The sequence below is a fragment of the Hypanus sabinus genome, chromosome 3, assembly GCF_030144855.1.
Source record: "Hypanus sabinus isolate sHypSab1 chromosome 3, sHypSab1.hap1, whole genome shotgun sequence".
In the NCBI taxonomy this organism is placed as follows: domain Eukaryota; kingdom Metazoa; phylum Chordata; class Chondrichthyes; order Myliobatiformes; family Dasyatidae; genus Hypanus; species Hypanus sabinus.
Genome location: NC_082708.1, coordinates 110,523,725 through 110,550,376, shown reverse-complemented (window position 1 = coordinate 110,550,376; position 26,652 = coordinate 110,523,725). Strand labels below are relative to the sequence as shown.

The 26,652-nt window shown below is 42.7% G+C and overlaps 1 protein-coding gene across 1 annotated transcript in view; it reads left to right on the top strand.

Annotated features, from left to right (window-relative positions):
* Nucleotides 1-325: 325 nt before the first annotated feature.
* Nucleotides 326-26,652, top strand: part of gask1b (golgi associated kinase 1B) — a 48,192-nt gene continuing 21,865 nt past the window's right edge. The window contains exons 1-2 of the mRNA XM_059964932.1: nt 326-1,824; nt 17,144-17,358. Of these exons, the coding sequence (XP_059820915.1) occupies nt 915-1,824; nt 17,144-17,358 (1,125 nt within the window). The 5' untranslated portion in view covers nt 326-914. The remainder of the gene's footprint in view (nt 1,825-17,143; nt 17,359-26,652) is intronic.

Genomic DNA, 26,652 nt, shown 5'->3' with positions numbered 1-26,652 from the left:
CTCGAAGCGGTAATGATGTCAGTACAAAGTTGTCAGTTTGAAAGAATCCTTACTATTTTTCCCGCAGTCTCCTGCTCCGTTTCTGCAGTTTTGGCAAATGGCTGTGCTGGAGGAATTCTGTGACTGTAACTACTAAATCGGATCCTGGTTTGTTGGAAAACGCTGTTCCGATGCTTTCTCCCAAAATACTAGTTTATCGAACGTCAGCAGGTCTCTCCGAAGATGTAAAACATGACCTGCGTGTGGTTTCATTCCCTGGTCGTTGATACATATTTGACCCCCCCCCCCCAGCCCAATTTGCGATGTTTTTGGGGCTATCAGTTTTAGCAGTGACAGATGGCCCTATCGGATTTACACCGTTTGACAAAATTACACGATCGCCTACCAACTTCTTCCAAACAGGCGAGCAAACAGTGAGAAAATTCAGCTCTCATATTATTATTCAATCTTTTCAAAGTGTCAGAGAGCGGATCATGCTAAACGTGCGCGATTCCCTGCGATTATTTTATTCAAAGAGGACGTTCAATGCGTGATGGGACTGTTGGAATAGAACGGCTAAAACTATTTGCAGTGAATATTGTTTCGAATGAAAAGGTGACAGTTTCAGCCAACCCTCTGGAACTGCAATGGAAAGAAAACGCCCTCCACAGCTAGCGTAGTACTGTTGCTGATTCAGTGCGTCTCTCTGCGGAGTGGGAGCAGTCTGCTCACTTTCTCCATTCATTCGCTGGCAATCGCTTTACCATTTACAGAGAGGCGTAAGCCTGTGGGTGTTCACGTTTCCTTATTTGCCTGTCAGGTTGCTGGGTGCGGGCAGATGAAAGAGCGGTTAAGGAGTATGCTGGCTACCTGATCTTTGGAACCCCCTCGCCTGTCTCTGGCAGCTCTGTCCATCATGTTGGGACGCCGACAGGATGACTTCTCTCAAACCCGGCAAACCCTGCTTCTTGTTCGCTGCCTCTTGTGTCCGGATAGCAAGTGGGAGACGTCCCAAGATCCGGAGGGGTTTGGTGATCGCCGCAGCCTTTTTGCTTTATGCCTTCGTTGTGATGCAGGGCAACGTCTTATTCCAGGTCTGGGTCGTTGAATATGACGGCAAGAGGGATGCCGAGCCCGTTAGTCGATTCCCCGGCCGCCTCCGAGCCGGGGAAAGCGAGCAAGAGAGGATTACCTCCAACCCCAATGTGGTGTACATGACACTCAGATCAAAAAGGATAAAACCGGCCAATATCAGGGGGACAGTGAGGCCCAAGCTCAGGAAGAAGTGGAAAACTAAACGCGCACAAGCTGCGCAGTACGGTGATCCCAGTTTATTCACTGATCGGGACAATGAACCGACAGACCACAGACTAGGGCAAGCGGAGGACTCGGCCCTTTTACCTCTCGCCAGAGTTAAGGTGGAACGTAGGTCGAAAAGTTCAAAAGAAACGGGAGAAAGGAGATCCCATCAAGCGGAGAATCCAGACACTGGGAGCAATATTAGGATTTACAGCGATAGCGCTCCTTTCTGGCTCAGCAAGGCGGACATCAATGCCATGCGGTTCCTAGCCGACTCCAGCATCACTCAGTTCCACAAGGTCCCCCGAACTGGACGCCCACCTCTGATCTTATTTGAAGGAATCGGCGGAGATCAGCATCCCGTTGATTGGCGAGAGGTCGATGCTGGACGCCGGGACCTTCCAAAAGCGTCCGGCTGCCGACAGCCGTGCGGGCTTCTCAAGAGACCCGTGGATGTCAGCGAAGTGTTTGCTTTCCATCTGGACCGCATCTTGGGGTTGAACAGGACTCTTCCCGCCGTGGCCAGAAGGGTTCGTTTTGTTAAAGGTGAGCACCAGGTTACTTTGGGATGCTTTAGAAAGTAGCCTCCAGAGTACTTGTGCAAGAAACCCATCTGCAGTCTGTGTGTCCTGGCTGAAGTTTCCAACCGGATGCTCCTGCCCGCCTGCTGATGGCGCCCTTGCTCAGAGCAATTACTTTTCAAATCGTGGCGGGTTGCTTCTCCATCTGAGATGCCTCCCGACAATGTTTGTCTCATCAGCCAATTTATAGAGAGCATTTAACCTATTCCTATCCACACAGTCTTGGGTATCGAGGGAGTAGAGCAGTGGGCGAAGAGGAATAAAGAGCCCACTCATGGCACAAAATGTCAGCTCTTTATTCCTCTCTGTGGATGCTATCTGATCTGCTGAATTCCTTCAGCATTCAGTGTTACTATGGATTTCTAGCATCTCAATAAAATAAAAAAATGTGGAATAGGCCCTTTGGCCCTTCGAGCAGTGCTGCCCAGTATCCCCCAATTTAACCCTAGCCTAACTGCAGGACAATTTGGATTGTGGGAAGAAACCCATATAGTCATCGGGGAGCATATAAACTCCCTTACAGGCAGCTGGCGGGAAGATAGTGTTCAGAAAAATCTCATTCTTATGATACCTGTGCTGTTAGTTTAGCCTTGAAATAGATCTATCCTGGCAGTTCATTAATTACATGATAAACCACCCAGTAAATTAACATATCTACACTTAGCAAGGCCCTTTAGGAATGTCACTTATAGGGCTCGTGTCTAATGCGGGCTAGTTGGTGGCTTGTTCTACCTGATTGCCAATTTCTGGGCCTTGTCCACATTGGTCTCTCTGCTGACACACCAGGAAATATTTACTTCGTTGGTGTTTTTTTTGCCCTGGGGTTGGCAGATGACCATGAAAATGAAGGGAAATGCATGGAGGCAGAATGGTGGAGGAAGACCAACCCTGTCATTATGGCAGCTTTCTTTGAGATCAGGGGTGTGTTCCTATCGTTATTGCTGATCGCAAAATCAAGGTCAATGGATATCATTTAAATCTAAAATAAACTTTGAAGTGTTAATGGTACAAAACATTACAATGTGACAAAGTGAAAGTTGATTCATTGCCCAGTGTCCAACTAGTGTGAGATGGGAATAAGCCAGAGACCATGTTGACACTGAACAGTGCCCTGACTGGGCTGCACTTGAAGATGGAGCATAGTTCAGGCCACTGAAACAATGTAGAAACATGTGCCTCTGGGCTCTCTCCACTGCCAGCACACCTTTTCTTAGACAAGGATTCCAAAACTGCTTACAATACTCCAAGTGAGGCCCCAGTGCCTCATTCTTGCTCTTATTATTCTAGTCCTCTTAAATGAATGCCAACGTAATGTCTGCTTTCCCTGCCACTGACTCAGTCTGATTGAATGAATCTGCACTGGGATTCCCAAGTCCATTTGCACCTGTGTTTTGAATTTTCTCCATTTAGAGAGTTGTCTACACCTTTATTGCCTTACCAAAGTGCCTGACCATACACTGTATTCCATCTGCTACTCCTTTGCCCATTCTCCCAGTCTGTCCAAGTCCTGTAGACTCCCTGCTTCTTCAAAACTATCTGCCCCTCCACTCACCTTCATATCATCTGCAAGCTGGGCTATAAAGCCACCAATTCCATCATCCACATCATTGATGTATAATGTGAAAAGAAGCAGTCCCAATAAGGACCCCTGCAAATCCCCACTTTTCACCAGCAGCCAACCAGAATAGGCCCCCTATATTCTGACTTTGACTCTTGCAATCAGCCAACCTTCTATCCATGTTAGTATCTTTCCTGTAACACCTCAGGCTCTTATGTTAAGTATCTTCATGTACAGCAGTTTGTCAAAGGCCTTCTGTAAATCCAAATAAACACCATCCACTGACTCTCCTTTATCTATCCTGCCTGTTATTTCCTCAAAGAATTCTAACAGATTTTTCAGGCAAGATTTTTCCTTAAGGGAACAATGCTGACTTTGGCTCATTTCATCATGCACCTCCAAGTACCCCAAGACCTCATCCTTAATAATAGACTCCAATACCTTCCCAGCCACCGAAGTCAGGCTAACTGGCATACAATTTTGTCTTTTGCTTCCCTCCCTCCTTGAAGCGTGGAGTGACGTTTGCAATTTTCCAGTCATCTGGAACCACTCCAGAATCTAGTGCTTCTTGAAAGATCATTACTAATGCCTGCATAATCTCTTTCAGAAGCCTGGGGTGTAGTACATTGGGTTCAAGTGACTGGCATGCCTTCAGATCTTTCAGCTTCCCAAGCACCTTCTTGGTAATAGCAACTACACTCTCTTCTGTCCCTTGACACTCTTGAATTTTTGACAAATTGTTGTTATCTTCTCAGTGAGGACTGACATAAAATGCTTGGAGTTCATCCATCATTTTGTTGAGACCAGTCTGTTGCGGTTGCTTGTTGAAAGCTGGATTTCAATTACTTTAAGTTATCTATTCTTTTTTTGTATTGTGGTTTACTGCAAGCTGGTGCTCTTCATTGATTTTAATTCATAAATTGCAAAAATGTTATTGTAGCCCTGGACATCAGCTTTTTAGTTTGCTGTGCACTGTCATGAATTGTTTATGAGATGTAGTCATTGCTGACAATGCCAGCATAGATTGCCCATCTTAATTTGCCCCTAAAATGAGAGGCAGTTTTCAACTATGTTGATTGTTTTGAAAATAAAGTGGCTAAAATGGCTCATTTCCTTCTGAGTGAACTAGTTGATTTTTCTTTAAATGAAAATCTAATGGTTTTCAGATCTTGGTAGCTGAGACTAGCTGTTCTATCTTGATCAATGGTTCAGAGCTTTGATATATAGCTCAGTAACAACCAAAAGGCACTTTACTAATCTGCTTTCATATTCAATCTCGTTGTTTCACTATTGGCCTCTGGGGAAAGAAATTTGATGTTCTTAACTGAGCTAACTTAGAGGAAACCAAGTGTTCATTGTCCAGGTAGTCACTGAGCTGAGCTACATTTTCACACAAGATAACATTAAAACTAAATGAAGCATTCAAAATAACACGAACGAGAATCAGACAAAGAAATGATCAATCTTACAAATTAATTCCATCAGAGATGAGGTTTAGTTGAATTGGGAGAGCTGTCTACACAGATCAATCATCTGTAGCCTAAATGTAGCTTTAGTGAAGAAGCCACACCTTTTAGCCAACTTCCTAGTTTCCAACCTCCAAGAGGACCACCACCTTGTTGTAGGGCTGGAAGCTTGAACTCCTCAATGAGCCAGAGAGCTATGTTGGCTGGAGTCAAGGCTTTATACTTTGGCTCTTGGTAGGGTCACCCATGCCAAACACAAAGGGTAGAGGACAGACTAAGAGGGGTCCACTGGTCCTCCAGGTATGGGGGTTCAGCACAAGGCTAACAACTGTGACTGGTAAAACAAAACTTACGGAAGCAGCAATGAAGAATCCTACATCTGAATAGAGTGTAATTCTTGGGTCTCCACCCAGAACTTGCATGACTGCCAGTAGTGAAAACTAAGCTACTGATGCGATGAAGGAAGCACTGAACACCAGAGATGGAGGACCTTCATTGCTGCCCTAAACACCAGCAGCATAATGGACAGTAGGAGGAATCCAGTCTCCACAATCACAGCCTATGATTTTGAACTTTACCGCCAGAATGAAAGATGCAACACTGCCGATGTCATAGAGGCCAGAGTGAATGTTGCTCACATCGACTCCAGATTGCATGAGGTTTCATAGTATTAGGTCCGATATGCTCTGGGAGCAGTGAGGGAGAGAGAGGCCATTAACACGCATACACTTTCCTCTGGCAGCAGTGAGAGAATGGTAGACAGCGCTGAACACCCGCTGGCCTTCTGCTCTTGCTTCAATGCCTTCAATCTTCCTCAACACTTTAATCAGCAAGAAAGAATCCATCATCAGCTCGTGCCCTGTCTCCAGGCTTCTTAGCCTCGAGGCTGCACCCTTTGCTCAAAACCTCAGGGAACCCTATCAGAGACAGTAAAATGTAGATCAGTCTCCAACAGTAGCAGGTCCATATTTGCTAAAAAAAGACTTAAAGGTAGTGAGAGAAGCAGTTTTGTGAACCATCTGGAGTGTGCCACCCATGGTCGCTTTGTTCATTGGCACCATCTTCTTCCAGACCAAACCACAAGCCAGTGATTTCTTACCTTTAGGTGAACAAGAGCAGCAATCAAATGGAAACACCACCATTTTTGGTCTTCTTTACGTCACACACCATTTTGATTGATACACCTTACTTTTCCTTCATTGTCACTTGGAATCTTGGAAATCTTCCTGTAGCTCCAGTGTGGAAGGATCTTTGACATTTTCATTTCCAGGTTCAAGCATTGGTCGCCATCAATATTTCAAGAGCAGTTAGGGGCAGACGATAAATGCTGGCCTTGGCATATCCAACATATCCAACATATAAATGAATAGAAAAAGCCTCTCCATATTGGGTAAGGAATGTCTAAAGGACTTGCAGTGCTTATTTCTGGATAGTTGATGTATTAAAAAGATCAACATTGCATAGCTGAAATCCGCTCAAAACAGTCTGTTAATGGCTATACCGAGTGGAAATCTAGAATTTGTATCTGTTTCGATACTGATTGCGTAGTTTATGAAAACTACAGGCCTTAATTTCCAAAATGTGGAATTTTGTTACCCTTGTGTCCCGTTTTTGCACATTTTTTATCATCTGGGATCCTAATTCTTTGGATGTGCACTTATAATAGGCTTGTAATAGACAACTCATTAAAATAGGAATGCAGAGTGACCAATTTTCTTACAAATAAACCATGATACCTTCATCAAGGATTGCTTGTCAAAGACACAACCACGAACCCTCGGTTTTTGACTATAAATCTTAGTTTTTTGTAAAACCTAAAGTTCAAATTTCAAACATGAAGAAATCTGCAGATGCTGGAAATTCAAGCAACATACACAAAATGCTGGTGGAACGCAGCAGGCCAGGCAGCATCTATAGGGAGAAGCACTGTCGACATTTCAGGGTGAGACCCCATGACCATGGACTGGCCCCAGCCATCGCTCTCAGCTGCCCCAGCAACCCAGGGCATATTCACAGTTCAAATGTCATTTACGTTGTGGGTGATTTGGTTCCACAGCTCGTAAAGTTGGATTTAAATGCAGATTGTGCTTGCTTCCTCCCATATCCCAAAGGTGCTGGCTGGAAATTGGAAATTGTTCCCTTGTGTATAGGTGAGTCTTACAATTCAAAGATACAAGGTATATTTATCATCAAGGTATGTACGCAGTATACAACCCTGTGATTAGTCTTCCCCACAGACAGCCATGAAACAAAGAAATACTATGGGACATATTCAAAGAAAAATCAACCCCTCCCTCCCTGTGCTAAAAAACAAATCGCACAAATTGCAAAATAGGTTAAAAAACACAGAATATGCAAACACAAAAATCGAAAGAGTCCAGGCATACTTTGATTTTGCTCAGTGTTTGTTATCTGCAGGCTGTAAAGATTCGGAATTGCCCGTAACAAAACCAAAAGCCGACATGAAATACGAATCCAATCCTCATCGATTAAACCTTGCTCCAATACCATCCTTCTAACAGAGAGTGTGTGAGAGTGAGATCATTTGAATCAGGGACCTTCCTTCAGGGGTAGTGAGAGAGAGGGAGAGAGACACCGTCACACTCAGACACCAGCAGCAGCGGGCAAGAGGTTGGTAGACAGTACTGAACACACCTGATCTCTGCACTGGCCTCTATAATTTTAATCTTCCTTGGTGCTTTAATCGGCCAATGGAGATAATGAGGGAGTTTCACAGTTTCAGGATCCTTGGCAATAGTTTCAACAGGCTTCTTTTACTTAGACTCCAACCTTTCCAAGGTGGGTGTCTATACATCTTTAGTTGCATTGCCCAAGGGGGATTCAGCCAATTCGGTGGAATTTGACCGGCATTGTCACTGCATACACCATCAATCCAGAAATCTGAGAATTGTAAATGCTCATCCCACACTGAAATACTTAAAATGGGAATACTGTCAGGCGATTCCATTCAATTCAATTAATGCACCAAGGAACAACTTATCCATAAAAGGGAGTTTATTAACCATCAAGACCATAAGACTATAGACATAGGAGCAGAAATAGGCCATTCGGCTCATCAAGTCCACTCCACCATTCAATCACGGGCTGACCCAATTCTTCCAGTCATCACCACTCCCCTGCCTTCACCCCATTTATTTAGTGTGTGTTTTCTTTAAAGTCGTTCACAAATAATTTCCCAGATCTGTCCTTATTTGCTCTGGCTTGGTAAAAGTCCAAGAAATTTTAAACTATTTTCTGAGTTTTCACTGATCTTCCAGCAGTTTATAGAAGGATGACGCTTTACTGAACTTCTACCACAGATACTCAGCAACAAAATGTTACACTGTTGGCTGTGAAAAAATAAAAAAGAGACAGAATTTATTATTAGTTTGAAATATGTTATTTCCTGAATGCCAGTGTTAAAAGTCAACAGGACTAGATGTAAAATTTACAAGGATTATTTAAAATATTCTTTTATTGCATACATATTTAATATGCAATAAAAATGGAATGAAAATGTTTAATTTTACTCAGTCACACTTTTATAATTGCTTTCTTTGCTCTTCTCATTCCTGAATGGAATCCAGCCACTTTCACAGTTCTACAAATGTGTTAGAGAAATTAGACATGCTCAAAGCAAAACAGTTACCTTTATCGGAAATTTCAATTTCAGTATTGGCTGAGATAAGCAAATTTGCTAATGTCTGAAAGATAGTGTTTTTCTGGAATGTATTCAAAGTAGCTTTCTTTAATGAAATGTCTCTGAACCAACAAGTGTCAGGTCAGATTAGATTTAGCTGTTTAATGAACGAGACTTTGCTAACATACTCATAGTCTGTGAACATTTATCTGATATAGAGACCAACATGTGAGGAAGTCTGAACTGATAATTGAAGGGGGGAAACAGGAAGCAGCTCTAATATTCTAAGTTGGGCAAGGCTGATTTCAGACAGTAAACTGGGAAGATATGTAAACAGATAACATGACAGCTAGCCAGTAGGAAGTTTTCCCAACAGAACTTAATCTGAAAACCAGCAAAATATGCAACAAAGAAAATTCTACTTTCAAAAATATCAGAATCAGGTTTATTATCACCAGCATGTGATGTGAGATTTGTTAATTCAGCAGCAGCAGTTCAATGCAATACATAATCTAGCAGAGAAAAATAATAAAATAAAACATAATAAATAAACAAGCAAATTACATATATTGAATAGATTAATTAAAAATGTGCAAAAACAGAAATACTGTATATTAAAAAAGTGACGTAGTGTCCAAAGCTTCAAAGTCCATTCAGGAATCGGATGGCAGAGGGGAAGAAGCTGTTCCTGAATTGCTGAGTGTGTGCCTTCAGGCTTCTGTACCTCCTGCCTGATGGTAACAGTGAGAAAAGGACATGCACTGGGTGCTGGAGGTCCTTAATAATGGATGCTGCCTTTCTGAGACACTGCTCCTTAAAGATGTCCTGGGTACTTTGTAGGCCAGTGCCCAAGATGGAGCTGACTAGACTTACAACCCTCTGCAGCTTCTTTCATTCCTGTGCAGTAGTTCCTCCATACCAGACAGTGATGCAGCCTGTCAGAATGCTCTCCACGGTACAACTATAGAAGTTTTTGAGTGTATTTGTTGACATGCCAAATAGCTTCAAACTCCTAATAAAGTATAGCCATTGTCTTGCCTTCTTTATAACTACATCAATATGTTGGGACCAGGTTTGATCCTCAGAGATCATGACACCCAGGAACTTGAAGCTGCTCACTCTCTCCACTTCTGATCCCTCTGTGAGGACTGGTATGTGTTCCTTCATCTTACCCTTCCTGAAGTCCACAATCAGCTCTTTCATCTTACTGACGTTGAGTGTCCACTTGTTGCTGCAGCACCATTCCACTAGTTAGCATATCTCACCCCTGTACGCCTTCTCGTTACCACCTGAGATTCTACCACCAATGGTTGTATCATCAGCAAATTTGTAGATGGTATTTGAGCTATGCCTAGCCACACAGTCATATATATACACAGAGAGTAGAGCAGTGGGCTAAGCACACACCCCCGAGGTGCACCAGTGTTGATTGTCAGCGAAGAGGATATGTTATCACCAATCCTCACAGACTGTGATCTTCCTGTTAGGAAGTCGAGGATCCAATTGCAGAGGGAGGTTCTACAACTTCTCAATTAGGATTGTGGCAATGATGTTATTAAATGCTGAGCCATAGTTGACGAACAGCATTCTGACGTAGGTGTTTGTGTTGTGTCGGTGGTCTAAAGCCGTGTGAAGAGCCGTGGAGATTGTGTCTGCCATTGACCTATTGTGATGATAGGCAAATTGCAGGGGGTCCAGGTGAGGCAGGAGTTCAGTCTAGTCATAACCAACCTCTCAAAGCATTTCATCACTGTCGATATGAGTGCTACCGGGCAATAGTCATTAAGGCAGCCCACATTATTCTTTCTAGGCACTGGTGTAATTGTTGCCTTTTTGAAGCAAGTGGGAACTTCTGCCCGTATCAGTGAGAGGTTGAAAATGTCCTTGAATACTCCCGCTAGTTGGTTGGCACAGGTTTTCAGAGCCTTACCAGGTACTCCATTGGGACCTTCCGCCTTACGAGGGTTTCTCTTTAAAGGCAGCCTAACATCGGCCTCTGAGACAGAGATCACAGGGTCATCAGGTGCAGCAGGGATCTTCACAGCTGTAGTTATATTTTCCCTTTCAAAGCGTGCATAGGAGGCCTTGAGTTCATCTGGTAGTGAAGCATCGCTGCCATTCATGCTATTGGGTTTCACTTTGAATGAAGTAATGTCTTACAGACCCTGCCAGAGTTGCCAGACCTATAGGCATCTTAAAACACAATTCAAGATGAAAAGTAGCAAACAATGCAAAATTAATCAGGGATTTTAGAGTGATACAAAGAACAAAAGGTGACAAACTAGAATTAAAAATAACAGATAGGAACATGTGAAACCCTTTAGCCTGCTTCAGTATGATAATCTCTAATTAAATCATTGATCTGGATGCAATTTTCATTCCTTTTTCCATAACCTTTCATATTCTTACTTCCATTTTTAAATATGTTTAATGACTATAGACAGCTCTTTGAGGTAGAGTGTTCCAACAATCTGCAACCTTCTTTAGAGACAGAAATCTTTACCTAGACATCCCTTTATTTTGAGGGAAAGGACCCTTGTTTGCAGTACCCCCATCTAGGGATACATCTTGCCAGGATCTTATACATTTCAAACAAGATCTTCTCATTCTTGTACTTTTCAGAGAATACTGATCTCACTTACTCAATCCCCCCCTCCCCCACATATTCAGGAATCAATCCAAAGCCACTTTGCCATGCCAAAGCTAACATATCCTTACATTAAGTTGGAAATCAGGACTGCTGTATTTCAGGTTTGTTCCCAGTAATAATTGTTCTTCGACTTGCTTTCATGATTATTCCCTTAGAATAGAAGCCAACGTTTCACTTGCTTTCTTAAGTATTTGGTGTATCTGCACTCTGACTTTCTCTGTTTGTTGTACAGTGTTTCCCATAGAAATTGACAGCAATATGTTAAATGAAAAACAAAATACCATACATTTTGAATTGCTACTTTACTTGTGCATTTACTGATTGAGGAAGTGGACAAAGCAAAGAAAATAATGTTGATTCAGTATGGAACTTTAACAAGTACAAACAATAACAAGTAATGATGCCACAGAGCAGTTGTTTCACAGGGTTAGACAGTTTGCTTACAAAGTTTTTAAAGCTGCTGGTGGAAACTGTTGCACAATCCTAAACTACAATCTTCCAAAGTTCATTTGATTCAGTAATTGCTGTTGGAAAGTCACATAGGTCACTTCACCGTTTAAGTGAGGGATGAAGCTGCTTGTAGTGTTTCATTTAATCATGTAGACTCAAAGGTTTTAGGCCAGAGCAGTACAGCACAGGAACAGACCCTTCAGCCCACAATGTTGTGCCAAACCAGCTAAAGAGCAAATCAAAAAGCCCCAAAAACCTAATCCTCCTACCCACATGATGTCCATCCCCCTTCCCCATCTTCCTCACATTCATGAGAATATCTAAACCTCTCTTAAAATCCTTTAATGTATTTGTCTCTACCACTCAGCTCCTCCAGTTTGCTCCCACATTCCAAAGATGTACAGGTTAGGGTTAGTGAGTAGTGGGCTTGCTACGTGGTGCCAGAAGCAGTTCAACACTTGCAGGCTGCCCAGAACGATCTTCACTGATTTGATACAGTGAAATGCATTGTTTGCATGTTTCAAGGAACAAGTGACAAAGCTGACCATTTCAGCTTCATCAGAACCAGAAAAATGAGAAATGAAGGGCACTTAAGTAGTGGAAAGAAGGGGTGAATGGAGCAAGCAGAGGGATTATTTGAGACTAAAGCAGTCAAAAATAGCAAAGGTTGTCAATGAATAGTAAATGAAGCAATGATACCTGTCACTGCTGACTAGGTAACTTACTCAGTTTGAACTTCCCTCACACTGAATGAGCAGTAAATCCAATTGCAGAGGTAAGTCACGCAAAATTAGAGGAAGCAATCCAGCAAGGCTTTACTGGAGCCCTTAGTAGGCAAGGAACTGGCAGAGTGTCCACAAAATCAAGATTCCTCACCCCACGAAAATTAACGTTTCAGAAACTAGATATTCTTAAAGACAAAGGCAAGACTTCACTTACAGAAGATGATTCCAAGACTGAGCAACAAACTAAAGACAAGGGACTTGTACAGGGCTACAAGCAAGATCCACGTGATAACAGTGAACTAATCGTTAGCCTAATGAGCAGACGAGCAAAAATCATCTCTGCCTCCCTTTGGTGGCCGGTTTGAGGAGTGACAATATCTCAAATTGTTAACTGTAATATTAAGTCCTGAGAGCTATGAATTATGCAGATGGAAGATGAGTTCCTGTTCCTTGTATTACGTTTGGCATCAAATAGAAAGTCAGGGACAGAGAAGTCAGAGCGAGCATGGGAAAGGGAGTCAAAGCAGCAGGCAACTGGACACTCAGGGTCACCTTACACACGGAATGGAGGTGCCCTGCACACTGGCCACCCAATCTGTGTTTGATTTCTCCACATTATGAGCAGCGACTGCAGTACACCAAATTGAAATGTCAAGTGAATCATTGTTTGGCTGGAAGCTTTGTCTTGTTCCCTGTATCGTGGGAAGGGAATCTAATGCCCTTCCCTTGGGCAACATTGGTGGTGTGGAGAGGACAGAATTGCAGCTTGGGCAACTGCTGGTCTTCCATAAAGAAAAAACCTTGCCCAGGCTTGCGCCCTGGAAACTTTCCAAAGTGCAAATCCATGGTCTATCGAGACTACAGGAAGTGCCAAGTGCTTGGAACACCCTGCCAAGGGTGGCAGTGGAGATAGATACATTAGGTGTATTTAAGAAACTCTTAGATAGGTACAGCGCACGTTATATTTTGTAACTTCAGAGCATTAAGCTAGTTCAAAGGAAGACGCAGGAGTATGAAATGTAATTCTAATTTCTAGTTTAAGTGAGGCATAACATATCTCGTGATAGTGTGTGCAATTCGCTTATTTATAGATACAACCTGTAATGAATTATTTAATACAGAAAGAATGCTTAATCATACTACACACACACACACACACACACACACACACACACACACACACACGATTGCTCAAATCTTATTGACATATTAAATATACAACAATTTGGATGATAGAGAAATGGAGGGCTATGTAGAAGGGTAAGGTTTGATTGATCTTATAGTAAAAGGTTGGCACAATATCATCGAGCATGTTCTATCTTGCCATACTGTAAAACACACTCCAAATCAGAATGAGATATATTAAAAATGAGAGCTTCTGCAGATGCTGAAAATCCAGCACAACACACACAAAATACGTTGACTGTCTATTCCCCTCCATAGATGCTGCCTGACCTGCTGAGCTCCTTCAGTATTTTGTGTGTGTCTCTTTAAATTAAGTAATTAAAAACATATATTTAGCAAAGGGACAGGCATACTCTGGGAATAGACAATAGACAATAGGTGCAGGAGTAGGCCATTTGGCCCTTTGAGCCAGCACCGCCATTCAATGTGATCATGGCTGATCATCCACAATCAGTACCCTGTTCCTGCATTCTCCCCATATCCCTTGACTCTGCTATCATTAAGAGCGCTATCAAACTCTTTCTTGAAAGCATCCAGAGAATTGGCCTCCACTGCCTTCTGAGGCAGAGCATTCCATATATCCACAACTTTCTGGGTGAAAAAGTTTTTCCTGAACTCCATTCTGAACAGCCTACCCCTTATTTTTAAACTGTGGCCTCTGGTTCTGGACTCCCCCAACATTGGGAACATGTTTCCTGCCTCTAGCATGTCCAATCCCTTAATAATCTTATATGTTTCAATCAGATCCCCTGTCATCCTTCTAAGTTCCAGTGTATTCCCATTGCTATGCTTTCGACAGAGTCAATGTAGTTGTTCAATGTAAAGAGTTAAACCAAGTAATAGAGATTGGTGATGGTGGATTTCTGAGTGAACTCTTTGACTTTTAAATGAAATCTGTTTGTGATATGGAGCCCCAGAGGTGTCACTTACCTTGACGAAGAGCAACTAAAAATGGCCAATGAACTGTTTAGATTGGTTTGACACTTCAAAGAATAAATAAAAAAAAACCCCTGTATATTTTATGGTTAAAATTGAAAGAAATTCAGAAGCATGGTTAGTTTGGGCACAATTGTCTTAACCTATGATATTCAAAACTATCATTGGAAAAGTTTTAAAAAAGATAAATATACCTGTATATTTAATAGATTAAGTATACAAACTGAAACAACTATTCACTAGATGGCTTGCTCAGATTGAAATAGATGTTGAACAGGACACACAAGAACAGGCCTTTCAGCCCACAATGTTGTACAAGGCTAAATTAGTAACTGAAAGTCCAACTAAATGGATCCTTTCAGCCTACACAATGTCCATATCCTTCTATCTCCCACACATACTGTACATGCACATATCTAAAAGCCTCTTGAATGCCCCTGTTGCATTTGCTTCCACACACAGCCCCCCTCCCCCACGTCAAACAGCTCATTCCAGGCCAAGACAGAGTGGATGTGAAGAGGATGTTTTCTGTAATGGGTGAGTCTAAAACCAGAGGGCATGTCCTCGGAATAGAAGGACATCCATTGAGAAGAGGAGATGAGAAAGAATTTCTTTAATGAGAGGCTGCTGAATCTGTGGAATTCATGGCCACGAATGGCTGTGGAGGCCAAGTCATTGAATATATTTAAAGCAGAGATTGGTAGGTTCTTGTTTAGTCAGGGTGTCAAAGGTTACAGGGAGAAGGCTGGAGAATGGGGTTGTGAAAGATAATAAATCAGTCTGGATGGAATGGTGGAGCAGACTCGATGAGCCGAGTAGCCGAATTCTGGTTGTGTGTCTTGTGGTCTTATGATCTAAGATGAATCAAAGAGAATGTGTGAGAGGGACAAGTTGCAGGAGTACATGGGAAATAAAGGAAAAAGTGGGGTTCTTCCTGTGCAAGCTGAGATGGACTCGATGAACCAAATGGCTTCCTTTTGTATCTTTATAAGAAATATGTTTAGTACTTTTCCTGTCAGCAGCTTAAATAATCTTTCAGTGAGCTCATTCTGCATTTCTAATCAAAGTTCACTGACGTTAACTGTTTCCTTCGATATAATTGCAGCCTCAATTGCTGAGAATTTAGTTCCAGTGTCACATGACATCAGAACCAGCAGCATGATGGTTTCTACATTAAAGACTTATACAGAAGGTTATCTAAGGATGCATTGGTGTGTTTATACTCACGCCCAGGAAGCTTGACTTTCCAATATAATTGACCGGAACACAGTTAGACAGGATGTATTCCACAGGATACATATGAGTTCTTCAATTGTTCTTGTAAACTTATGGCCTATTTGATGAAAGTAGGTGATCTTGAAATCCTCTCCCATGGCATGAAGTCCTTATGCAGTAATCTAATTTACATGAATAAAAATACTCTTGAGTAATTGCTTATTTGGTCTGTAGATAACATACTTTTAATTTTGTCCAATACTTACTGTAAAGCAAAAAGCTGCAGATGCTAGAAATTTGAAATAAAAACCAAAAAATACTGGAAGTACTCAGTTAATGTCTGTGGGGAAAGAAACAAAATTAATATTTCTCGTTAAAGGTTGCCAAGCTGAAAAATTGACTGTTTTTCTCAACACTGTTGCTGCCCGACCTGATGAGTGGTTCCAACATATTTTTGAAAAATTCTTTAGTGTTCAGAATGCACGTGCTCACTCAGAGGCTGCTCAGTTTTCAGTTGCCTTCGAACAATAACGATACTGCATCGGTGAGACCCATCGTAAATTGGGGGACGGATTTGTTGAGCGCCTCCACACCATCCACCACAAGTGTGACTTCCTGGTGGCCAAACATTTATTTCTGATTCCCATTCCTATTCTGATGTGTTGGTCTATGATACGCTCTTGTGCCAAGTTGAGGCCACCCTTAGCGTGGAGGAGTAACACCTTACATTTCATCTGGGTACTTGCAACCTGATGGATTGAATATTCATTTCTCCTTCTGGTAATAAACTTCCCCCTCCCTTCCTCTATTCCCCACTCTGATCTTTCACTTCTTCTCACCTGCCTATCACTTGTCCCTGAGTCCCCTCCTCCTTCCCTTTCTCCTATGGTTCACTTTTCTCTCCTATCAGATTACTTCTTCTCCAGCCCTTCACCTTTACCTCTCACCTGGCTTCACTTTTCACCTTCCTGCTAGCCTCTTTCCCCTTCCCACTTATTTATTCTGGCATCTTCCCCTTTCCTTCTCAATCCTGAAGAAGGGTCTCAGCCTGAAACGTTGACTATCTATTCATTTCTACAGACGCTGCCTGACCTGTTGAGTTCCTCTGGCAATTTGTGTGTGTTGCTCTAGATTTCTAGCATCTGTACACTTACTGGACACCACTGGAACAGAATTTTAAAAGCGCATACAGTGTGAAACAGCAAATAATGTGACCCTTGAACATTTGAGCAAGTCTTAGTGGGGAAGCTCAAACTAGAGTCCAAGGAATTGATCATCTTGCAGACAAAGTAGCCCTTTAATTTTTCATTATTAATGAATCCCCCACTCCTTAATCTGTATCTAATTCCTCAACCCAGTTATTGTGTGCTCATGAACTAGACTGTGTTGAACTATTTCATAAATCAGCTGATTTTGGGGAAATCAAATAAGCTAATCTTTTTTTTTCTCTTTTCAAAAGATGACTTACTTCGCCCTGTTATTCTCTGGGATGATTCCTTGCTAGTGGCTGATAATGATACTCAGTCTACAGTCAAATTGGATTGGATGTCTTACCAGCAATTACTAAAATGGAAGTGTTGGGTCCATGGCAAAGTTCCTAAGCCAGACTGGAGGTGTACAAATATTCACCACTATGAATGGTGCAAGCTAGCTCTTTTCGATTTTCTACTGCAGGTAAGGTACAACTTCACAGTAATATACTGTCTATTTTACTTATTTTATATAGAGTTACTGCTCTATCCAGAAAGGTCAATATTTATATTTGATGTCACCTATGCACTAATTTCTTCCTCAGTCAAATCTTTAATTGCCTGGGCAAATGATAAGAATGTGGGGGCAAGAACGTACAAATAGCAAATCAAACGTTTAGGCCTTTGCTTTCTGCAGTCTTCTGATCTTGCAGTGTAAGTGAAATCCTTAAGACATGCTGCATGGGAGCCATGTCTAGCCAGACATCGTGTTCCATCAGTCTCCTGCTAAACTGCAATGCACCAGTCCTGATCGAAACGCTACAGAACCTGGGCCTCTGTACCTGCCTCTGCAACTGGATCCTCAACTCTGTAACCAGAAGACCACAATCTCTGTAGATTAGTAATATCCCCATTCCTCACTGATGGTCAACACTGGCGCAGCTCTGGGCTGTGTGCTTAGTCCACTGCTCTACTCTCTACACCCATGATTGTGTGGCGAGGCATGGTTCAAATGCCATCTATAAATTTGCTGATGACACAGCTATTGTTGGCACAATTTCAGATGGTGACAAGAAGGCGCACAGGAGCGAGATATAGTAGTTGGGTGGTGTTGCAGCAAAAACTTATAATTAACATCAGTGAGATCAAAGAGCTGATTGTGGACTTCAGGAAGGGTAAGACAAGGGGACACGAACCAATCCTCATAAAGGGATCAGAAAGGCAGCGTCCATTATTAAGGACCCCCACCGCCCTGGACATGCCCTCTTCTCATTGTTACCATCAGGTAGGAGGTACAGAAGCCTGAAGGCACACACTCAGCAATTCAGGTCTGTCATCAGACTTCTGAATGGACATTGGACCCATGAACACTTCCTCAGTACTTTTTTGTTTCTGTTTTTGCACTACTTATTTAATTTAACTATTTGATATAAATACTTACTGTAATTCATGTTATTTCTCCATTATTACGTATTGCATTGCACTGCTGCCACAGTTGTTGCGTGAATGAAATCACTGGAGCGAGAGTTACTGGTAGATACAAAGCAGCTTCTTTATTCGACAAAACAAAGTATCATACGGAGACGCTTTCAGTGGAAAGGGCTGCTCCCCAACGTGGGGCTCGATATTTAGTTGCTACACACACAAAGGACAATTCCAGATTTACAAAGTATAGACAATGCTTTTTTTTGAAGCTGCATACAAACTCCACACCTCCGATTACATCCATCCCACAGGCACCAGCAGCATTCGGACTGGAATTCCGGTATTCACGACTTTTAGGAAATGCACTGTTACAAATGGACTGGGATTCACAGCTTTTAGGAAATGCATTGTTGCAAACTAAAAATTGTTAAGGAACTGAAGACCGGTGGCTGAAGCCATTTGCTAAGTGTGAATGACATAAACCCAAAAATTACTTTTAACAGCCATAAAGATAACAAATTTCACAACACATGCTGGTGACATTAAACCTGATTTTGATTCTGATTTCCAGTGTTGTTACTGAGTAACTCTTGCTGAGTGAACTAGCTCTTTTTCCATTCTGAACAATAAAACGAATAGGAATTCTCAGGAGTCACAGAGAGATATAGCATGGGAAGAGTCTTTTCAGCCCATCAAGTGATGCTGACCATTAGCCACCCACCTACACTGATCCTACATTAATCCGATTTTAAAAATTCTCAACTCCACTCAGATTCCACCATTCACCTGCACATTGTGGACAATTTATAGTGGCACCTACTAATCGGCATGTCATGGGGCTGTGGGACAAAATCAGAGCATTCAAAAGAGACCCATGCAATCACAGGGAGAATGTGCAAACTCCCCACACAGGATGCAGATCTCTGGTATTACCAGACAGTAGTTCCAATAGCTGAGCTGCTGACTATCCAGGTTAGTGTAACTCCTAGCAATTATTAAGAATGCTAGATTATGTGTTGAATCTATAGAATTACTCTCAATATCTGCAATGATAATAAATCATATCTTCAATGGCAGATCAATAGAAATTCCAGACATGCATCTTGTGCCAAGATGAGACCACCCTCAGGGTGCACGAGCAACACCTTATATACTGTCCAGGTAGCCTCCAACTTGATGGCATGAGTATCAATTTCTCCTTCCAGTAAATAACAATTTCCCTCCCTCCCTTTCCTCTAAGACCACCCCACTGTGCTCAGAGACCTGCCTATCACCTCCCCATGGGTCCCCTCCTCTCTCCTATGGCCCACTCTCCTCTCCTATCAGATTCCTTCACTCCAGCCCTTTATCTTTCTCACCCTCTGGCTTCACCTACCACCTTCTTGCTAGCTTCCTTCCCTTCTCTCCACCTTTTTATTTTGGCATCTTCCCTCTTCCTTTCCAGTCCTGAAGAAGGGACTCGGCCCAAAACATTGACTGTTTACTCTTTACTATAGATGCTGCCTGACCTACTGAGTTCTTTCAGCATTTTGTGTGTGTTGTTTGGATTTCCAGCATCTGCAGAATTTCTCTTGTTTATGATCTAGGCAATTTTAACTTTCTACAGGATTGAGTAGGCACATTAAAATAGCTTGCCCCACCCACTTTCAGTTTGCATTCCAAGCTAACCTTCTGCTTTCTCAGTAGGGCAATGGGAAACTAGAGAACAAAATAAGGCCAAAAAGTACAGTACATAGTATATGCTGTAAATTGGTTGAGCAAGAATTCCTTTCTGATAAGTAACAAATAAGTTGTATGTCAAGAAACATTAAATTTCAGGCACTTCAGGCATATTCAGAGTGGAAGTCTGTGTAAAATGCTCCACTGATCAATACTTCCAGCTTTTCTTTTTTGTAATTTTTTTTATTGAAGTTCATCATCAAACAAACATTTCCATAAGATGTATTTCAGACATTATACATACATATCATATAATCAAATATATCACAAATCTCCACAAAGTATTTATCTGAGGTATACACTTATAGAAAAGAGTGGAAAGAAAAAACAAGCAAAAGGAAAGAACTATGTACAAGTAGGGAGTGATTTTTTTTAACAACAGATTCATTGATTTGTGAGAATAAAATCAGGCCTATGAGGCATTATGTAGTTAAACCATTTTTCCCAGTATGAATCAAATTGTTCCAGCTTATGATTAACAGATGCTGTTATTCTCTCCATTTTGTAAATGTCCATTGTAACTTCCATCCATGCATTTAAAGTTGGGCTCTCCTGTGATAACGATTTCTAAGTAAGAGACTTTTTACCAGCCACCAACAGTATATTCATTAAATATTTATCTCTTTTCAACCATTCTTGAGGTATATATCCAAAATATATGGTCTTACTCTCCAAGGGTATTTCACATTTAAAGATGTCTTGTAGGGCATTGTGTATCCCCCTCCAATAGTTTTTGATAACAGGGTAGTCCCAAAAATATGATAATGATTTGCATTTTGATTTCCACAATTTCTCCAGCAAACAGGGGGGTTACTATCATAATGGGATTTCTGAGAGGGTGTAATAAAATACCTTATCAAATTTTTCCATCCAAACTCCCTCCATTTCTGTGAACTGGTACACTTCCATCGATATCTCCATATTGTTGTCCATTCTTCCTCAGATATAATTATCCCTCCTTCCTTCTACCATTTTGTTTTAATGTATGAAGTCGAATGTGTTTTAAGATTTGACAACCCCTTTTACATGCTTGAATTGATTCTGCTACCATTATCTGAATTATATGCTTTTCTAAAGAGCTCTATCGTGTACTTGCCTTGGTTACATTTTTAAGCATCTTATTAACATATTGTCGCATCTATAAATACCAATAAAAATCTTGTGTTTCTAATAAGTGTTTCTCTTTAAGCATTTCAAAACTGAACAGTGTTCCTTCTTTCATTATGTTGCAAAGAACTGTTATTCCTTTAGCTGTTCAGTCCTTAAATCTAGCATCCAATTTATTTGGTGTAAAATCCGAGTCGTATGCACACCATTTAAGAATTGCAATATCTCCCTCTAGATTATATTCTTTTATAGTAGTTTATACTTCCAGCTTTTCAAATCTCCCTATCCTTTCCCTTTCCTGAGTTTTATATGTTACGTATCCCGTAACTGGATAACTCACCAGCAAAGATAGAGAGGTCCGTTGGAGTCTGATGGCACTATTTTCAAACGTTTTATTCATAAAGGGGGCACAAATTTAAGATTAAACCACACATTCAGAACATATACATCGGCAAACTCAATCTAAAGCATGGGTATAGCAATAATCATCATTAAGAAATAATCTCGACTGTTGTCTAGGGGATAATATATTGTCCGTTGGGAATATAAAAGTCACTCAGAAGTCTGCAGGCTTCAGTCTTTCTGGGGGAATCACTGGGTTTCACTTGTTTCAGAGAGAGTGAGGAGAAACGACAAAACTTGCCCGGGTCTTTGACGAAGCAACACCGTTGAATCAGGGGAGCGTTGTTTCCCTGTTATTAGTTCGAAGTCCTTCTCGGTATTATCAGCCACCCGCTCCCCAGGCAGAGAAGTTACGGAGCGCACATGGCTTTTGACTGGCTTCCAGCTATCACGGGAGCGTTGAGCTATGGAGTCCTTCTGGTGCGTCTCTCTGGGGTACCGCCTTCTGCAGTCCCCTTTTATCTTGACTTGCAGAGTTGTAGATGTCCATCAAAGTAGGGTGATGCAATCCCCACCCCCACATTGCCCGAGGGTGTCCATATCCGTGGTAGCTGTCACATAGCAGGGTCATGCCCTCAGCACAGGTGTCTCTAAGAGCCATGGCCAAAACCATTACATTGTCTCTCATTTGCCTGGGTCCCAGACCCGAATTAATAGTGCTCTTACGATTCTCTGGAAGGAGGGGGCTGCTCCAGCCCCTTCGGTCCCTCAGAGCTGTGGTACATTCATAACACCTCCCCTCTAAAAAAACGTTTTTTTACCAGCGGTTAAAAACGGAGTTGTACAGAGTCTTACATGATTTTTAATCTAACAGAATACCCAAGCTTTTTCTTTTAATTACAGAGCCATACAGTTATACACTTAGTTCAGCATCGAGATAAACAATCCGCTAGCACATTATCACTGCCCTTAATGTGCTGTATCTTAATATCGAATTCCTGCAGCATCAGACTCCAGCTCAATAACCTCCTGTTTTTATTTTCCATATTGACCAGGAATACCAAGGGGTTGTGATCGGTTTTCATGGCCGCACCGACCACCGCGGGGGTAGTGTCATGGTACCTTTTCATCATGTTCATGTGAACTAACTGGGTCGGCTTTCGCCGATCGGGGGTTTCAATCACGTAATTCAGCGAGTCTATTTTCTTACGCACTTTATATGGTCCTTGAAACCTCGCCTGAGGGGGATGGTTAACTACCGGAAATAGGACCAAAACCTTGTCGCCTACATAAAACTCTCGTTCTCGGGTTATACCACTGACTCATTTTTTTCCTGGGATTCTTTAAGGTTTTCCTTTGCCAAGGCTCGTACTTTATGCAGCCTCTCCCGGAATTTCAGATCATAGTCGATCACACTGACTTGAACGGTCGGGCTAGACCACGTTTCTCTCAGGAGGGTTAGAGGGCCCCTGGGCCTGTGACCGAAAACGAGCTCAAACGGACTGAACCCCAGTGAGCACTGGACTGTATCCCTGACGGCAAATAACAGAAGGGGTAAAGCCTCATCCCAGTCTCGAACGTTCTCCTGACAATAAGTTTTAAGCATGGTCTTTAGTGTAGCGTGGAACCTTTCCAACGCCCCTTGGGATTCCGGGTGGTACGCGGAGGCTAGAATTTGTTTGACCCCTAGCTGGGTCATCATCTGCCAAAATGCGTTAGATGTGAAGGTACTCCCCTGATCCGATTGTATCTCCTTAGGCAGCCCCACTGCGGTAAAGAATTTGATGAGGGCCCTCACCACCACAGCGGTCCTAATATTACCCAGAGGCACAGCCTCTGGAAATCGTGTAGCGGCACACATCATGGTCATGATATACTGCCGCCCCCTCGCAGTTTTAGGTAGGGGTCCCACAAAACCTACAATGATTCAGGAGAAAGGCTCCTCGCACGCGGGGATGGATCGGAGGGGTGCCTTAGGGATAACTTGGTTCGGCTTACCCACCATTTGGCAGGTATGACACCTTTTACAATATTCAGTAATCTCTTTTCTCATGTTTGGCCAATAGAACTCTCTTTGAACCTGATCCACTGTCTTCGTTATTCCCAGATGCCCACCTAACGGTCCCTTATGAGCTAAGTTCAGAATTTCGGGACTACTATCTGATGTACCACCACCCAGTCCTCATCGACTGACACCTTGGGGGGCCTCCACTTCCTCATCAACACACCCTCCTTCAGGTAGTAACCTTCGGGCTCGGTTTCAACCTCGGTCTCCGAAAGAACCAACTCTCTCAAGGTTATCAACTCCTCGTCCCTTTCCTGTTCCCGTACAAACTCTCGTCTGGCTAAGGGCAGGTCTACCTCCCCCTGTTTACTCTCTCCGCCCTCCTTACTCCGGTTTACCTTCCTCGAACCCTCGCTGGTACAGAGTCGGTAAAAACGTGTCGGCCAAATCAAAACCGGCCAGATTTAGACTGCTCTCTCTCTCAGCGGTCTTTTTCGACATGCTGCGAGTGACCGCGGAGGCGGGGTATATCTTCAGATCTGAGGGAGGGTCCTCAATCCTCGCAGGCTGGGTTGTCAGCTTCACGGCTGTTCCCATTTTCCCTCCCGCTAGGTCGTTCCCCAGAAGGACATCCATGCCTTCCCCCGGCAACTCCGGCAGGACCCCCAGCTCCACTGGTCCCGACACCAACTCACAATCTAAAAGGACCCTATGCAAGGGTACCACTTCGTAAGCCCTGAGAATGGCCTCTTTTACCTCAGCATAATTCTCCGCTTCCCCCTCCTCCAGGGACAACGCCGCATATGCTCGTTGGGGCTTCCCCTTTAACACACTTTGTATCAACGCCACCCACTGCTCTTTTGGCCACTTCTGATTTACTGCCACCTTTTCAAAAAACAAGAAATAACTATCGACATCGGTCTCCTCAAACGGGGGTACCAATCTCAACTCCCTACTAACATTAAACCGCTCTGCTCGGTCTAACCCTTGATCTCTTCGCTCGTTCCTTATCTTCTCCATCTCCCAGTCAAGTTGCCTCTGTTTCTCTTTCTCGGCCGGTTCCTTCTCTTCCTCGGCCCGTTCCCTCTCTTTCTCGACTGCTTCTAGCTCCTTTAGGTGAATTTCATACTGTCTTTGCCTCTCCCTTTCTCTCTCTCTCTCAACCCTTTCTTTCTCTCTCTCTGCCTTTCTTTCTCTCTCTCTGCCCTTTCTTTCTCTCTCTCAGCCGCTTCCAGCTCTTTTAACTTAATTTCATGTTCCAGCCTTAATTTCTCTATCTCTAACTGAACCGTCCAAATTGATGGTACCTTTTCAGGGATATCTCCCAATACCTCAGCTTCAAACACCTTCTTCCCAATGTAATACTGGGTTAAGGCCCTTCGCACCTCCCGCTTTTTCATGGACGACCTCAATTCTGCGAGGTTCAACCCCTTCGCCAAATTTAACAATTCTGATTTGGTGGCCGCCTCTAGCGCCCCCCCCAGTTGGGTTTTTCATAAATTCACCCACGTCCATCCTTGCTGGTTTCCCGTCTGGCTACCCGCGTAACCAGATTCAAGTTTTGGACTACAAGCCCGATTCACTGGCCTCCCAATTTTGTGTCAAATCCTGGACGAGAAACCCCAAGTTGTTACGTATCCTGTAACTGGATAACTCACCAGCAATGATAGAGAGGTCCGTTGGAGTCTGATGGCACTATTTTCGAACGTTTTATTCATAAAGGGGGCACAAAAGTAAGGTTAATACAAACATTCAGAACATATACATCGGCAAAACTCAATCTAAAGCGCGGGTATAGCAATAATCATCATTAAGAAATAATCTTGACTGTTGTCTAGGGGATAATATATTGTCCGTTGGGCATATAAAAGTCACTCAGAAGTCTGCAGCCTTCAGTCTTTCTGGGGGAATCGCTGGGTTTCACTTGTTTCAGAGAGAGTGAGGAGAAATGGGAAAACTTGCCCGGGTCTTTGACGAAGCAACACCGTTGAATCAGGGGAGCTTTGTTTCCCTGTTATTAGTTCGAAGTCCTTCTCGGTATTATCAGCCACCCGCTCCCCAGGCAGAGAAGTTACGGAGCGCACGTGGCTTTTGACTGGCTTCCAGCTATCACGGGAGCGTTGAGCGATCGAGTCCTTCTGGTGCGTCTCTCTGGGGTACCGCCTTCTGCAGTCCCCTTTTATCTTGACTTGCAGAGTTGTAGATGTCCATCAAAGTAGGGTGATGCAATCCCCACCCAGTTGTCACATAGCAGGGTCATGCCCTCAGCACAGGTGTCTCTAAGAGCCATGGCCAAAACCATTACATTGTCTCTCATTTGCCTGGGTCCGAGACCCGAATTAATAGTGCTCTTACGATTCTCCGGAAGGAGGGGGCTGCTCCCGCCCCTTCGGCCCCTCAGAGCTGTGGTACATTCATAACATATAGAACATGATTCCAAGATGCCGTTTTGCATAAAGCATATAAACTGTACTACCCAGCTTTGTCCAAGAGCATTTTCTGAGGAGAAAAAGTTAAAATATCATTGAAAGTAGAGTGGTGATACTTTATTATATATGCTTAAAATTTAAAAACCAGGAAATTCTGGGTAGGTAATTAATAGTTGTGATAATTCCTTTGACATTTTTTGACTAATTAGCTGGATGCTTGTGGCTAAAACTTGACATTCTGATCACTTCTGCTAGTTGAACTGTTTAAAAATTTGGGCCTTGAAACACCATGTAGAAAATTCAACCAGGAATGGGGGTCTTCTGGATTATACATTGGGGAAAGGGCTTGGCCAGGTGATCAAAGTTTCAGGGGTGGGAGCATTTTGGGAAAGATTACCATAGTTTTAAGATAGTTGTGGATAAGGATAAGATGAGCCCTCAGATAAGAATGTTAATTTTGGAGAAAGCTGATTAGACTGTAATGGAGAGAGTACATTGGGAGCAGCTGTTTAAGAGAAAATCCACAGCTGACATGTGGGAAACTTTTGAGGTCCAGTTGATTAGAGTTCAGGACCATCATGTTCCTGTGAGCATGAAAGATAAAAACTGGCAAGGATCGAGACCCTTGGTTGATAAGAAATATTGTAAGTTAGTCAAAAAAGAAAAGGAAGCATACTTGACGTGTAGGAAGGTGAATTAGTCAAGGCCCTTGACCCATTAAAAAGAAAGTAGAAAAAAAAGAATAAATAAG